Here is a 15,780-nt window from a genome sequence, read left to right on the forward strand (position 1 = left end):
GCAGATCGGTGACCTTTGCTTGGAAAAGCTCCCGCTAATGAGGCACCTTGACTGGGCACTGCTTTCCCCGCGGCACCCGGCACCGACAGAGAGGATGGAGCTTGTTCATCAGGTTCACGCCATGACACCCCTGCGCCACTGGCACCGTGGTGCGGAGCAGCCGAGCGGCAGCATCCATCAGCCCGACGCATGGAGCGTGGGGGCAAAGGGGCGAGGGAGGAGAGGGCACAGCGATGCCAGGGCCACAGCTGATGTGATTTGTATTTTTGCCAGGTCCATGGAAGGAAGAAGTGGGTGTTGGGGCGAGCAGGTGGGAACGAAGGGGGGCACGGAAGATTGCCCTTGGCTGCACAACTTTGGCGTTTCCTAATTTTTGCAGCAGAGCATGTGTGTGGTGGCACGTCAGGGCCACTTCCTGGAGGACAACGAGGGATGTTGATGCTAATGTTACAGATGAGAAGGGATACCCGTCCCTGCACTGTGCAATTACAGCCATCAGCCTGCCTCTAAAAGAACAGCTCATAGTAAGCTGCAGCACAGCACTGGGCTGTCAGCAGGGTTTGGATCAGCCCTCACTTCTGTGTTTCTTGAGAGCAGACACAGCAAAGAAAGACCTAAACGCAGCCCAGTGAAGAAGGAATTGGGAGATGTTCATTTCCCCAGTGCCAGCTGGGGAGGATATGACGGAGCATCCTGGAGAGCTGATGTTGGCGGTACTCAGCTCTGCATCTGGGCATCCCTTGTTGAAGGCAGGCTGCAAAACTCACATCCCCAAAATCCACCCTGGGTGCTGGGAAACCATCTTACAAAATTCACCCTTTCAAACCATGATGCCCAGAGAGGTTTCTCCCTCCTCCTGGCTCCGAGCAAAGGCTTGTGAGTCACTTCCCTCTGGGCTCATCGCTTTATTGGGAGATTTCTTTACCACCCAATGTGCTAAAGGACGCTTACCAGTGTGCCGTAGACCATTAGCCGCAGTAATTACCACTGAGCAACGTCCTGCAGTGAGCCGAGGGAAGCCCATGCCCTGATCTTTGCCTGCTTTATTGTGCAGTCCCCCTTTGCCTGGGAAGCTGCTTTTGGACGAGCCTGCTCGGCTGCTCATCTGAATTAATGAGGTTCTGCTGCACTTAATTGAGAGCTTTCTCTAAATTGGGGGTTTCAGGGAGGAAATGCAATAGCCCGAGGGAGCCGAGCAAAGGGAAATATTTATAATGCAGCACGTTAATTATAAATGAGCAGTTTAGCCAATTTTGTTGTTCAGCCTCCCCTCTGCTCCCCTGGAGACCTTTATTTTTTTGCTCCACCGCTTCCTTTCAGCCTTAAACGAGCAGCAGGTCCGGATCCCTGCCTGCCTCGCAGGTGTTTGCACCATGTGGAAAGGCCCTGGGATATGGGATGAGCCGGCCCCGCTGCCTTCCCACCCCATTCCTCGGCACGGGTCTTGCTCCCTGCCCAAATCTTACGGCTGGGTACAGCCCATCATCTCTTGTTGCTGTGCAGTGATGGGACCTCAGCACCCTTCCCAGCTGGTGTCGCTGCTGGGACCACTGGTGGGAGGGGGATGCTCCTTACAAGAGGTGCTGACAGTACCCTGGGGTGGTGGGGAGGACCTCCAATGACATCTCCAGGAGATGACAGGAGCTGGTCCCTTTTTGGACCATGTTCAAGGCACATGTGGGTGCCATGGCTCCACCATCCCCCAGGGCACCGTTTGCATGCCAGCCTTTAAAGCAGGGCAGGAAAGCTGGGAAAATCACAATCTTTGCCCGCAGGCTTTGCAGGGTTTGTGCAGAGCCTTCCCGCGGCAGAGCGTAGGATGGCTCGGAGGGGTGGGTTGCAGACATGCACGGGGCTTGCAGCTCCCCAGCATCCCTCCCTTCTTCTTTAGTGCCTCCACCACATGTACATGCTCTCTCCTGTTTCTGGTGCATATAGACGGTGTGCTGTGTAGGGCTGTATGCACCAGGGAGGGGTGTACTTTTGCACACAGAAGCTGATGGGAGTGTCCTTTAGGAAGGTGTACAATGTGAGCTGAGAAACCAGAAAGACCTGGCTGCCTGGGTCAGACAGGATCGTTACTGAGCAGGAAGGTGGCCTGAGCCTCAACCCGGGTACTTGGCACCACTGAGAGACCATGGGATCATCCAGCAGGACAGGTGGGCAGCACTGAATAGGGCTAGCACCAAGAAACTGCCCTTTGATTGCAGGAAAATAATGCAAGCGATGCTCTGCGGGTTGAACCTGCCATCGGGTGCAGCCTGACCTCACATCCCCATTGGTGGCTGGCCATGGGCAGTTCCCCCATATCCTGCTCCCACCTTGCTCCTGGGGGCTGGTGGTCCCACCGGGGTTAAACTGACAGCTCTGACCCACAGGTTGCAGAAATAATGTGTGTTTCCCTAGGGTGACAAAATGCTTTGCAAAATATGATGGTTTACTTTTCCCACCCCGCTCAGGAGAAGCAGAAGATCTTCCTTCAGCTCTGCGAGAGGTGGTGGTATAATTTGTGCCTTCCCGTTTGACTCATAAATATAAATTACACCTCTGTTTCTCAAGCCCCCTGACACTTTCTCTGTGCTCCTGAGCATCTTCCTGACAACCTGGATGTCTTTCAGCAAGCTGTGTGTCAGTGGACGTGCCGGCTGCCAGGATTCCTGCAGGCACGGCAGGTGCTTTTCTGCCTAATCTGGCGGTGGGAAGCTCTGGCCCACCAGACAGCTGCAAATGGGTGTCCTTTTCCCAGCCCCTTGAGAAAGGCATTGGGTTTCCCCCACCACAGTGGAAACCTCCCCCTGGCCATAGCTTCAGGTGGCCAGACTTGATGCTGGCTGGTGACAGTCCCTGTACGTGGTCCCAGATGTGGCCAGAAATGTGGCAGAATGGGCAGCCGGACGGTCCCTGGGTTATTTGGAGAGGATTGCTTCACTGAGCCCGTTTGCCAGTGGATGGCAAGAGGTCTCTGCCCCTCTGTCCTCTTGCCTTTGCCCGAGGCAAGTTTTCGGGAGAGGGGAAAGCAGAGAGAAGCCAGCGCATACCATTTTTCCTGGTGTGAAAAGACCAAAGGCATCCCTGTCTCTCCCCATCAGGCTGGGTGTTGCACACTCAGCCAGCAAATGAGCATTTCTCTTATTTTAAGCACTATTTGGACAGTATGGGAACGGTTTTATTTGTTGCTGGCAAAAACTAGTTGTCAGAGCATGACTATGAATGGTCCTCCATCCATGCAGAGGCAGGCGGTGGGACCTCCTTCAGGTTTATTAGGTTTGGCACTAGCATGGGTAGGACAGATTTTTTTGTTGTTTTTCTAACATCTCAGAAAAAATCTTGCTCTCTGCTGATTCCCTCTTGCTTAAAAAAAATGAAATGTGGAGGGCAGGTGAATCAAGTATTTCATTTAAAACCTCGGTTCTTGGCAGGAGGAGGGGAGAACAACCAGAAGTATTAAGGCAGAGGGCAGGGGTTGCCAGGTCCCTTGTTGTTCTCAAACTTCTTTTGTCCCCATCCCGGATCCAGGCACAGCGAAGGGTCAGGTCTGCAGGGATGGGCTGCACTGCCCATGGGGGAACTGAGTCCTGTCCAAATCACCTATCGCTGACTCCGTGTGTTCTCATCTTGGCAAGCTGCAGCTGGGGAAGTTTGGATGCACAAACATTTCCCACACATGCCTCTTGAACCGCAGTAAATATTTGGGACTCTGCTCCTTGGGCTTGCTGAAATCAGCCAGAGGATCGGTAGTTGTCTGCATGCACAGACATGGGGGCAGAAGAGTAGGTCGTCCAGCTCACACCGTCACAGGCAATTGCGGTGTAGGATGACATTTGCAAACATCTCTTAAAGTTAAGGAGAGGGCAGAGCCGTGCAGCAAGTCGGGCTGTGAACTGAAGATGGTTACCGAGGGAAGTTGTCTGGGATTTGCATAGTATCGGTTAACTCCAGCCTAGACCTGTGTGGCATTTCTGCTGTGAATCCTCTTTCTTCTTTTGATATAAGTTTTTAGGAAAATACAGTGGGGAAAAGGTTTGATTTTGAAGTATTCCCTCAAAATCTGCCTACTTGCTCCACGCGTCCGTGGGGACATGCAGTGTTATTTATCTGAGCTGGGCTCAGAGGTCCTTCAGTCATGTCCTACAAGAACATGGTAGAACCTGAAAGCCCCTTGTGAGTCCCACCAGATGCAGGGCACTGTAGTCCAGGATGACCCAATGAGGCTCTGCATCATTCAGTGTCATAGATCATGGGCCCAGGGGTGACATCCTTTAACAGGGGACATTGCCAAGTGCATGTTCCCTCCTAACAACTAACGAAGCCCCCAGAGGAGTTGTCTGTTGTGTCTGGAGTCTCTCTTAGGATGTTGGTAAGTCATAGTCCTGCTCCAAGAGTGGAGCCTAGTTCGTGTCACATTTATTCACTCTTCATTACTTGTAAGGGACTTTTTTTTCCCCTCAGAGCACATTCATCAAGGCTGTGCAGCCAAACTTCAAGGGCACTGTAGAGTCGGTACAAGAGAAATCTGGATGTAAAATTTCAGTGTGTTTTCTCTGAAGCTGATAACCACAAGACTGAAAAAGTATCATTGGGGCAGAGTTTTGGTCACAGGCAGATGGTTTAACATAGATTGTATATAAAATATGCTAGTTCAATAAATCAGGTAATGTTCCCATAGCTGGAGCTGTCAGTGGTGAGCTCAGAATGTAGAAAGTCGAGCTTAATTTGATATAAAGTAATGCAAGAGCTCAAGGGCGCTTCAGAGGTGGTTGGTCATGAAGGGCAGGGGATGTCAATGCTGTTTCTACTAATCTGCTGTCTTTGTTTCACTTTTTCCACCCTCCATCCAGGACCAGGAAGAAAATAAAGGAGCCACCAGCTGGCCGGAGTTTTATATCGATCAGCTGAATTCAATGGCTGCTGTAAGTATTTCCCCAACACTTTGGTACTTGTGGACCCCGTATGGGGCGGCAGCACAGCGGTTACAATCTGCAGCACAGCCAGCATCGTACCTGAGAGGGCGACGAGTGTTGCAGCCACAAAGTTGTGACCTGGCTGTTTTCAGCCTTTCGGGTCTGCGGACCTCTCAATAATTTGGAGTTGGCAGTAGCTTGCAATTTGTCCCAGCAGTTCAGAAACCCCTGATGTAAATATTTAAAGATATCCTCCATTAGACCAACAGATACAGCTGGAAAATGGAGGTGTTCTCTATGGCAGGAAGGGCATTTCATCTTGCCCCAGGCTGGGAGGCTGCAAGATGGATGACAAACAGCAGCCTTGGGTATAAAGCCAGCAAGCTGGTTTTTAAAGACCCCGTTTAATTGTGCAATGCTGCTGGGGCACCAGGCTGCTGAGGTTGCTTTGAAGCCGATAGCTCCTGTGCTTTTTCATGGATGCCTGCTACCACCTTGCTCCCAAGAAATCCTTCTGTGCTGGGCTGCCACAGTGAAACACAATGCTGCAGGTTGTCCGTCCCACGAGGGACGTGCATGTTTAGGTGTAATTTTATGAAATACTTTCTTGTCGACATCATGCCAGGCAAGACAGAAATAGTGCTGTTTTCTGTAGAAAACAGTTGTATTTCCTGCAAGGCTGTGCAGTTCAGAGCCCCTCCATCCTCACTCCTGCTTTCAGAGGCTGAAGGTGCTGAGTTTCATGGCCACTGCACTAAGGGGTGGGAGCAGCATGGAAAATGAAAAAGAAAAGCGTTTGTTTTGGGTTTTTTTTTGCCCCTCTTTGCCCTGCTGTCACAGAGACATGGTGAGAGGGAAGGTAGGGCTGGGTGGGGGAGCAGGGACAGAGGGGCGAGCAGGGGCTGCGAGCCAGGAGGGAGCATGCTGCTCCCCTCCGGGAAGGCAGGGACATCCGGGGCCAGCCGGACGAAGCCCTGAGCCTGAGCAGAGCTTGTGATCAAAGCCTGCCAGGTACCTGGAGTGTGGCTTTGATCTCCCTGACACACTGCCAAAGAGGAGCTGGGTTACATGCGGGGGTCAGCACAGCTCTTTATATCTGCTGGGACCCTGTCTCTCTCCTTTGGCTTAGCCTCAGCCAGTGCTGGCAGGGCTCACTCTGACACCTCTGAGGGCCCAGCACTGTCGGATCGTGCAGGAAGCACCCGGGGTGTTGCTTTAGCTGTGGCCTTGGTTGCATGAGTTGGGGTGAGCAAACCATACCACATGCATGCCTAGGGCTGCAGGCAGCCGTGCTACCCAGGTAGAGCTGCAGGAATCAGGGTCCCAGCCCCCAGTGCCAGCCAGATAGCAAAATCCAATGTAGGAGATGCCAAGGGCATCCAGTGCACATAGCCACTGTCCCTAACCCAGATGCCCACTGGTGGGTTGCACTGGGAGGCCTGGGAGTGACAGGGTTGGCAGGACCCACCTGGCTGACCCTGAGCATGGTTGCAGCATCCCATCCCCTCCAGGTTGCAGGGCATCCCCTGAGCCCCCCGCCTCCTCTGCAGGGGCACGTGGGTACCTGTTGGGATGCATGAGTACCAGGGGAGGCTAAAGGACCTCTCCTTGTTCCCTGTCCCAATTTCACACCTTCCCGCTGTGGACCCCCCATTAGCACTGGCTTAGCCCCCTGCATCCTCACAGCGCCCCCCAGCCCTGGGATCGTCCTCTGGAAACGCATCAAGGTTCACGTCACCCAGATGTCACCTGCAGCATCTCTGAGCAGGGTTCAGCCAGACACTTTCTTATGGGATACTGTGATGCGCTTATTTACCTCTTTCTTTTACACAGTGTGTTTCTGGGAGGGTCATGGGCTGTAGGGGATGTGCCAGGATTTACATTCCGAGCCCATGAGTTGGGATGCTCCTCTCCTGAATCGCAGCCTTTCCCTCTCGCTGCTCTGAGTCTGTGGGTTGCAGGGGGACAGTCGTGAGCATTCTCCAACATTGGCTTGTCTGGATGAGTTGCAGGTCAGCAGTTTGGGGTGACACCACTCCTACCAGCAGGACGTTAATTCTGGAACTTAATGATTATGCAGGACAATGCTAAGTGTGTCCTCTCAAGATGGTGATCCAGCTGTCCCAGTCATCTTGGGGCAGTGAAGCCTGGTGTCTTGCCAGGACTTGCTGGGGATAAGGACTGGTTTGGGGAAGAGAGCACTGGGTTCCTGCAGCCTCGCTCAGCACTGGCCAATGTTTGTTTCCCACTGCTTTGAAACAAAACCCAAGTGGCTGGGGAGATGCGAGGCCATCAGCAACGCTGCTCCAAAGCCAGTGTGGGTTTGCGTGTTGCTGACTTGTGATGCTCCAAACACTCGCAGGTTAATGTTACATGTGCTAGCGAGTTGTCTGGGTGCTTGCAGGCAGCATCTTCAGCCTAAAGGGACGTGTTCACCCTGCTGTCCCCAGCCCAGGCCATCTCCTTGCAGACCACAGGGGTTTTTCCAAACTGCCCCTTTTCCCGAGTCCTGCGATTGCCATAAGGATCTGCCCTTTTAGACTTCCAGAGTCGGTTTAGGGTCCCAGCTCCATCCCTGCAGCTTGATATGGCGAGGCAGCAGGCGCTCCCACTCCTCGGGCATGAGCTTTGCAGGGAAACCTCCCCTCTCCCATCTGCCTTTCTTCTTTCGCAGAGAAGATCACTGATTGCCTTGGAAAAAGAAGATGAGGAGGAGAGAAATAAAACAATCGAAAGTTTGAAGACTGCACTGCGGACAAAACCAATGAGGCAATTCCCTTCTGTTTCCTGGCTTTATCGCTGCGGTCATGGCTTTGGATTTGAGTTCTCTGGTGGAGCAGGGGGTTAAATGGAAATATAAATGGGGGCTACACAGGATGAGGGAGACAATACTCACTTACTTCAGTGGAACACCACTTACTTTTTTTCGATTCATCTCATGTCATTTTGTTCCTTTTCCTCAGTTCTTTTAGTGGCTGAGAGCCACCAGGACCTTCACATCTGTGCAGGCAAATCAGGCGACTTCTTTTTTTTTCAAATTTGCTTTTGTTCTCATTGGAACAGAATGTAAAAATTCCTTCCAGATTGAATTTTAAAAAAAAAAAAATCCATTTTTGTTGGTCGACCAGGCCCTTTGTTTCAACTTCAACTTCTCTTCCACTTTCTAAAGGAATAAAATCACATGAATCCTCAGGCTTTTATGAAATGCAAAAAAAAATGTTGCTAGGAGGTTTTGATGGGGAAGATAAAGAAAGGGTGGGACTCTTTCTGAATGTCTGTAGTTTTTCCTAAATTCAGTCTCTCTGGAGTCCGCATGCACACATCTGCAAAACCCTTAAGATGCCTCAGGTCAACATTTTCTGATGGGAAAATGTTTCATTAAGAAATGCGTGACCTGTTCTGGTTATGGAAGAAACAAATTTGCTCTTGCTTGCAAACACATTCCCCTCTTCCATTTCTCTTTTGCAATGGTTCTGGTGATGGTACTTGGTAAGAAATTCCCAGGGTCGAGGGTGAGCACCCAATTTCTGTGAAACGTGGACCTCTTGGGTGCTGGCTCCCCACAGTGCCCTGGGAGCAGGGCTGGTACCCAGCCATGAAACTTTGCAAAGTCCTTAAAAGTGGTTTGTGAGTCTGTCTCACTGCAAGTCAGAAGGATTCAGCAGGCTCTATAGAAAATTTTACCTGTTGGACCTGCTTTTGCTCCCAGGGAACTGAACGTCAAATTTCCTGTTGACTTTGGCTGGAAGAAGAGCAGGCTTTGAAGCAAAGAAATCAGTTTTCCCCAAGCCTGCAATTACCCCTTTTGTTGCTGCGCATCAGCATGGCTTGTTTCGAATTAAAATCATCCCAGTGCTGGGATGTTCTTGGCTCATTTTCTTTCTGAGCCTGTGCCTTTTGCCAAACCAGAATACACCCAGCCTGGATGGCACTGGGCAGGGAGGTCCTAAAATGAGCAGTGTGCAGTGTTATGTCTGGCTGCTCTAGTGAATCTGCCTGGGGCACTGCCATGCGTTTGCTCTCTGCTTTCTATTTAGTGGTGTTATAAGTCATCATAAAAATCAGAAATCCCTTAAAATTGGTGAGATGTGCCTAAGGGAGGCAAAGGATATGGGTGGTGAGGCAGGAGAGGTAGCAGGAGGCAGAAAGTCTGACAGGTATCATGGGCTCGGCTGGTGTTGGGGTGTCTGCGGATGATGAGGTGACAGCAGGGCTTGGGAGTTTCTTCCAGTCCTGTGCAAAACTGGTCTCAAGTGAGTGGGATTTAAGACTCAGGTTGGGACTGGGGAGGTTTTGCAGCAGCGTGGCTGCAAACTCCTAACCTCCACCCTGGGGCTTGTGCTGACAGCTGGGTTAGCTGGTCCTCTTTCAAATACCCTAGCTCTGGACAACCTTGTGCAGATGATGCCTGGTTGCCTATGCTACCAGGCACCGATTAAATTGCTAAGATTTTCGCAACCTTGTCCCTGTGCTCTAAGCCTGCAGGCTTTCTGCTATCCAAAGTCCAGGAAAAAATAGATAAGGAGATTCTGGGTTTACAACAACAGACAAGTCAGCCCTGTTTGAGGTTAAAAGGGTCCTTCAGCATTTGGTTTTAAAGCTAAAAAGCCTCTTTCTGGCAGGTTTGTAACCCGGTTCATCGACCTGGATGGCTTGTCATGTATTCTGAACTTTCTCAAAAGCATGGACTATGAGACGGCAGAGTCTCGAATACATACCTCGCTCATTGGATGTATAAAAGCACTAATGAACAACTCCCTGGGCCGGGCTCATGTCCTGGCCCATTCGGAGAGTATTAACGTAATCGCTCAGAGTCTGAGCACGGAGAATATTAAGACGAAGGTGGCAGTGCTGGAAATCATGGGCGCTGTGTGCCTGGTTCCCGGGGGCCACAAAAAGGTACTGGAGGCGATGCTGCATTACCAGAAATATGCCAGCGAACGGACTCGTTTTCAGGTAGGTGGGTCTCAACTCACCTCTTGGCTCCCAGAATTCAGCGTTCTTGTCCCTTCCTCCTCCTGGATATCTAAATGCCACTTGCAAATGATCTATTATGGCTGTTTGCAACTTAGATACTCTGGGAATTACTCCTGAACCATGTCTGATGAGGTCTGCAGCTGAGCAAAGAGTGAGGAACCAGTTACTTAAGGCAGCAACCCCCCCAAAAAAATGCTTGCTTCTGCAAGGTCACTGGGATTGCAGCTCTGCAAGGCTGTAGCACATCTGGATAGGCTGATGTTAGCCAAAATGGGTGCTGGGGTGGGCTGCATTACAGCAGGCAGCAGCCAATGGTCCATCACCAGTGGGTTGCTACAGGGGCTGTAGGAGCACCATGAGTTGTTCCTGCACGCGTCCCCTGGCCATTTGTGCAGCATTGGGGCTGTCACTGGGCGTTTAACTGACGTTGCATGTTTGGCAGACGCTGATCAATGACTTGGACAAGAGCACGGGGCGGTATCGGGATGAAGTGAGCCTCAAGACAGCCATCATGTCCTTCATCAACGCAGTCCTGAGCCAAGGGGCAGGCGTGGTGAGCACCGGGGCTCTTGGAGAGGGAGGTGTTTTGGTGGGTTTGGGTGTTTTTATTTCAGTAAGGTTTCCAAGGACGTGCACCTTGCTGTGTTGACCCCACAACTGTCCCCTGCAGGAAAGCCTGGATTTCAGACTCCACCTGAGATATGAATTTCTAATGCTTGGGATCCAGCCAGTCATTGATAAACTACGAGAGCATGAAAATTCAACCCTCGACCGGTGAGTAGTAACCCACAGCCTGATGGTTATTTTTGCCCTTGCCTTGCACCCTTGCTTTCTGGTTTCTGGACTTGGCCTTTGGGGAAAGCATGTGGGTCTAGACTGTCGATCTGGCCCCTCTTGAGGAAATTTTTTGCTGTCACCAGAGAGGGAGAGGAAAAACCCTGGTGCCATTTCACTGGGCTCTAATGTAGGGTTGAGCTGAGGGAAGGATGTGCGATTGTGGGCCTAGGGGATGGCAGCTGTCCTCCTCTTGTCGTCCCAAAAGGCTCCTTGGAAAGGCTTTAATGACTGGGAAGCTCAAGACTGAAGATCCAATTGATGTTTCAAGTCCCGGTTTTCTCTGGGCCACTGCCGGCTAGTGGGCAGCTCTGGAAGCTCTGCCAGACTGGCTGCCCGCAGTTTATTAATTGTCACATTCGTATCTACTTTTAACAGTCTTTTTTTCCCCCCTTTCTTTCCTCAGGCATTTAGATTTTTTTGAAATGCTTAGAAATGAAGACGAACTGGAATTTGCCAAAAGATTTGAGCTGGTGAGTACAAACATTGCTGATGCAGACACCAGCACTCAATGTCAAGGTTCCTTTTAAAAGCACCTACATGGACTGGGACGAAGTGCGGCCTTTTGGATAAAATTTAGAGGTTGGAAATCTGTCTCCTGTTGCCCTGCTCTGTTGTGGCCTCCATCCTACAGCCTGCTTCATCCCTGGCTGCTGACCAGAACTCTTTGCCCCTTGCAGGGCAGTGGGGGTTGTCTGTCCATCAGGCGCGGGGTGGGCATGACTCGTGGGGTTTGGAGCTGAGACTCGGGAAACAGGCGGTGCCGTCGCCAGGCCAAGGGCCTGACCTCGCTTTGCTCCTGTCTGCAGGTCCACATCGACACCAAAAGTGCGACTCAGATGTTCGAGCTGACAAGGAAGAGGCTGACACACACCGAGGCATACCCGCACTTTATGTCTATCCTGCACCACTGTCTCCAAATGCCGTGTGAGTCCCAGGGGAGGCGAGGAAACCCGTGGCTGCGGGGGACTTGGCAGCCCACACCTCCTCCCCAGGGGTGGCAGCGACCTCCCTGCTGCTCCCCTCAGTCTCTCCCCTTCTTCCCCTCCAGATAAAAGAAGCGGCAACACTGTTCAGTACTGGCTGCTGCTCGACAGGATCGTGCAGCAGATCGTCATCCAGAGTGACAAAGGGCAGGACCCCGATGCCACTCCCCTGGAAAACTTCAATATTAAAAACGTCGTCCGAATGTAAGTGCTCACCCGCCTTTCCTGGGGCTGGCTGCTGAGCGGCACTGGCATGGGACACCACGGCTTCGCTGCCTCCCGCTCCGGCAGGCGAGAGGGCCAGGGCTGGGGGTTGTCCCTGCCAAGCTGCCATTGCTTCAACCTCTTGAGCACGATGTGCGGGTGTATTAAGCTCAAGCTCTGTGTCCTCAGTGAGCTATTTCCCCTGACTGCTGCTGTCACTGTTCCTTATTCATCACCTACTGTCACCCAGTGATGTTTCTGCTCCTTGGTTGGACAAGCCAGCATCCCCGGGGCTGTTGAGACGGCGCTGCATCCCAGCCTGCAAAACCCTGCCAGGGGGGAGGCAGAGCAGAGGTGTTGGAAATACCAGTTTGGGAGCCTTAAATCCCACTGCCCAGGCTTGTTCAGTTGAGTTTCTTGCTGGTGATGGCCGCTTGTTTACTGCAGTAGGATTGTCTCATTGCACTACTTGTCTTTTCCTTTTAGGTTAGTCAATGAAAATGAAGTGAAACAGTGGAAAGAACAAGCAGAAAAAATGCGAAAAGGTGAGTGATGGAGAGAGAGACAGCGTTAACTTTAACCTTAGAGAGCACAGTAAACTAAACAGATAATGTATACATGTATTTAACTGGACAGACTCTGCAGGCTTTATTGAGTGGCTAAGATAATGTCACGCCATGGGGCTCACAAGGGAAACAGCCAAAGCAGATATTCATTTTTTCATGGGGAAACCCTGGCCGGGCCATTAAGACACAGCACACACTCCCTTTTCTTAACTGCGCTGCTTCTCCGCAGGGCAGCATGGGGGTTAGTCCCCCGCCTGCTGCCGTTTGCCAAAAGGGAGTGTTTGTCACCCAAAAGTGGTCTCGTGGGGCTGTTTCAGAGCACAGCGAGCTTCAGCAGAAGCTGGAGAAGAAGGAGCGGGAGTGCGACGCCAAGACCCAGGAGAAGGAAGAAATGATGCAGACACTGAACAAGATGAAGGAGAAGCTGGAGAAGGAGTCCAGCGAGCACAAGCAGGTCAAGCAGCAGGTGGCGGATCTCACAGCACAGCTCCACGAGATGAGCAGGGTGAGGCCCCGAACCTCCTCCCCATTGTGGCCCAGTCCCAAACCCCCTGCAAACACCACGGGGTGATTTCTGGAGGCTGAGCTGCACAGGGGGCTGAGAAAGGTGCTTGTTGGGCAGGCCACCAAGATGTCTGTCCCTGGTGACGACGTGATTTTGCCTCTCCAGATGCATTGGACTTCAGTCAGGAGTGCTGAAGCCTTTGAGTGCTACCTATGCTGGTTAAATTTTGGCCACAATAATTAAAAATCGGGATGGGAGTGTTTCTTGGGTGGTGTCCCCCAGCTCCGTATGACCAGTCCCCCCTCCTCTTTCTCTCTCAGAGGGCGATCTGTGCTGCTGGCCCCGGAGGACCTCCCTTGCCACCAGGAGCTCCTGGTGGCCCTTTACCTTCTCCAGCTCCCGGATCTCTTCTTCCCCCTCCACCACCACCACCGCCCCCAGGGGGATGTCCCCCACCGCCTCCCCCACCACCACCCCCTCCAGGTGGTCCCCCACCACCCCCCGGGCCCCCACCCCTGGATGGGGTGATGCCTCCCCCCGGAGCACCTCTGGGCTTTGCCCTCAAGAAGAAGAGCATCCCACAGCCGACGAACGCCCTCAAGTCCTTTAACTGGTCCAAGCTGCCAGAGGTAAGCCAAGCAATAATTCGGGCAGTGAAACTGGAGGTGCCAGACGGCCACCTGGTGATGTAAGGGCAGGTGAGCAGGGGAACCCCAACCTGCAATGCTCCCACTGTCTTGCAGAACAAGCTGGCAGGCACCGTGTGGACTGACATAGATGATACAAAAGTGTTCAAAATCCTGGACCTTGAAGACCTGGAAAGGACGTTCTCCGCCTACCAAAGACAGCAGGTAACAGCTGGCCCGGGGCGCACGCGGGCATCTGGGCAAGGTGCCGCCATTACAAGATTGTGTGGTTTCACTTGTGGTCTCAAAACATGTCTCCCGTCATTATTTCATACCAACACAGTGTTTGCCAGATCGACTCGATCTGCTTTATCCTCTCATCCACATGCCGGTGCCTTTGCATTAAAATGGCCGCTCATGGCTCGATGTGCCTGATTTCACCCCTGCCCACGCACCTGACCACGTGTGTCAGGAAGATGGATCACCAAAAAAACAAAAAAAAAAAAGAGACAGGGAATGTATGAAAATAGCCCCCAGATGTGGCCACAATTGGGTAATATTTTTGGATCGCTTTTAACAGCAACTGCTTCATGTCTCTGTATCGGGTGGAAAATTTCTATCCCTCTCTGGCCAAGAAGGACTAAGTTTTGCCCACATCTACCATGGGTGGATCTCTTCTTTTATTTTTGTAGCGAGCCCAGAGCAAAATGTGAGCTTTGAACAAAAAAGCAAATCCCAAACCAAAATAATGACACTGCAGGCACAAGCCTCTGCTTTTTAATCTCCTGCTCAAGCAATATGGCCCCAGTTTGCAAGGCATCAAAGCACACAAGAAAATTAGACACTGATTTTACCCCAGGCAGGACCACGATGGGCAAAAGCAGTAAGTTTTTCAAGTAGGCAGGAGAAGAAGCAAGGAGAGAGGCTGAAAAAGTCACGTTCACCTGCTGAACGTCTGGCTGCATTGCTGGGAGGAGAGAACAGCTTGTCCTGCTCTTGCCAGGTTCAGGCAGAGGGACAGTGCTGGAAAGGAGTGAACCCAACACATAAGCTCTTTAGGCAACGTGAGAGTTTAATCTCTTCCAGGGGCTACTTGAGGGAAAGATCAGGGCGGATTAGAGCAGGGCAAATATCAAGAGTAACCCACCAGATGTATGTACTGCCCCAGTGTGTTTCGGGACCAGGTGACCACGGTGCTGGCTCTTTCCCCCGGCATTTTTGGAGCTTGACTTGTACGTACTGAAGAGCACATCTGAAGACAAGATGGAAATGGAAGGGAAGCAGGAATAGAAACCTGGTGTGTCAGAGGGACGGTTTGCCCTCTGGCTTGCCTGCCTGAGTCCATGAATCACCTGGTGTGCTGTGGATTATTGCCAGGCAGGAATTTAAAAATAATTTGGCTTGGCCGAGGTCCCGCTGGGTGAAGCGGCTGGTTAGGTCCAGGGCCAGCAAGAAGGGGAAGATGCTGCAAGGAGAGCTGTGACACAGGCTTCCACCCCGGATGGGATATGGACCAAAAGGGAGCTGAACGTGGGAGCCAGGGACTGAGGTGGGACTGCAGAAGATGCTTGCGAGAGTGTCTGGAAGGGAGACTGGGAGAGAGGAGGCAAAATACCACCCATGAGATGCTGCTGGGGCTGGAGCTGCCCTTGGGAGCATGATGCACAAGTTCCTTGTGGCTCACCCAGGCTTCATGGTAGCACCGTTTTGTGTGAGTCGAGCGATGGGACACATCCCCTGGACCCGAGGGCACGTGATTGCTCACCTGCAAGTCCCCAGGGTGCCCCAATTTGCAATCGCAGCACTGGGAGAAGGTGCCTGGCTGCATGCCCCAACGTTGCTGGCAGCACAGCTCCACAGACAGCTGCCGTGCACACACCGGCATGCGGGGTTAGATGCACTCCTTGAGATAACAGATGCACCACGGGGCACTTTGCATATGGTGTGGGGCTGGGGGAGCTCCATGTGAATGGCCTGTCCCTGCAGGGAAGGAGGATGAACTAATGCTTTAATGATTTGCAGCATTTTTGAGCTCTAGCAAAAGTTGGTTTCTGTTCTGAGCAAGCAGTAGAGGAGCAGGGATTTCTCCTCCCCGCTCCCCGTTTTGAGTCCTTGGCCAAAAATCACTTCTTTGGTGATCACATTTCTCACTTGTCCTCAGATACAATGTGGGACGTCGGG

General features: G+C 52.0%; 1 protein-coding gene across 2 annotated transcripts in view; it reads left to right on the plus strand.

Annotated features, from left to right (window-relative positions):
* DAAM1 (dishevelled associated activator of morphogenesis 1) overlaps positions 1 to 15,780 on the plus strand; it is a gene marked incomplete at its 5' end in the record, with an annotated part of 59,329 nt that overhangs the window by 20,768 nt on the left and 22,781 nt on the right. For both annotated transcript variants that reach the window (XM_082316815.1, XM_082316814.1), the window contains 12 exons: positions 4,839 to 4,910; positions 7,576 to 7,670; positions 9,524 to 9,857; positions 10,321 to 10,431; positions 10,549 to 10,652; positions 11,119 to 11,185; positions 11,522 to 11,639; positions 11,764 to 11,902; positions 12,389 to 12,447; positions 12,786 to 12,973; positions 13,294 to 13,602; positions 13,717 to 13,824. In XM_082316815.1, the coding sequence (XP_082172941.1) occupies positions 4,839 to 4,910; positions 7,576 to 7,670; positions 9,524 to 9,857; positions 10,321 to 10,431; positions 10,549 to 10,652; positions 11,119 to 11,185; positions 11,522 to 11,639; positions 11,764 to 11,902; positions 12,389 to 12,447; positions 12,786 to 12,973; positions 13,294 to 13,602; positions 13,717 to 13,824 (1,704 nt within the window). The remainder of the gene's footprint in view (positions 1 to 4,838; positions 4,911 to 7,575; positions 7,671 to 9,523; positions 9,858 to 10,320; positions 10,432 to 10,548; positions 10,653 to 11,118; positions 11,186 to 11,521; positions 11,640 to 11,763; positions 11,903 to 12,388; positions 12,448 to 12,785; positions 12,974 to 13,293; positions 13,603 to 13,716; positions 13,825 to 15,780) is intronic.

Source organism: Platalea leucorodia, assembly GCF_965183815.1.
Source record: "Platalea leucorodia genome assembly, chromosome: 7".
NCBI lineage: Eukaryota > Metazoa > Chordata > Aves > Pelecaniformes > Threskiornithidae > Platalea > Platalea leucorodia.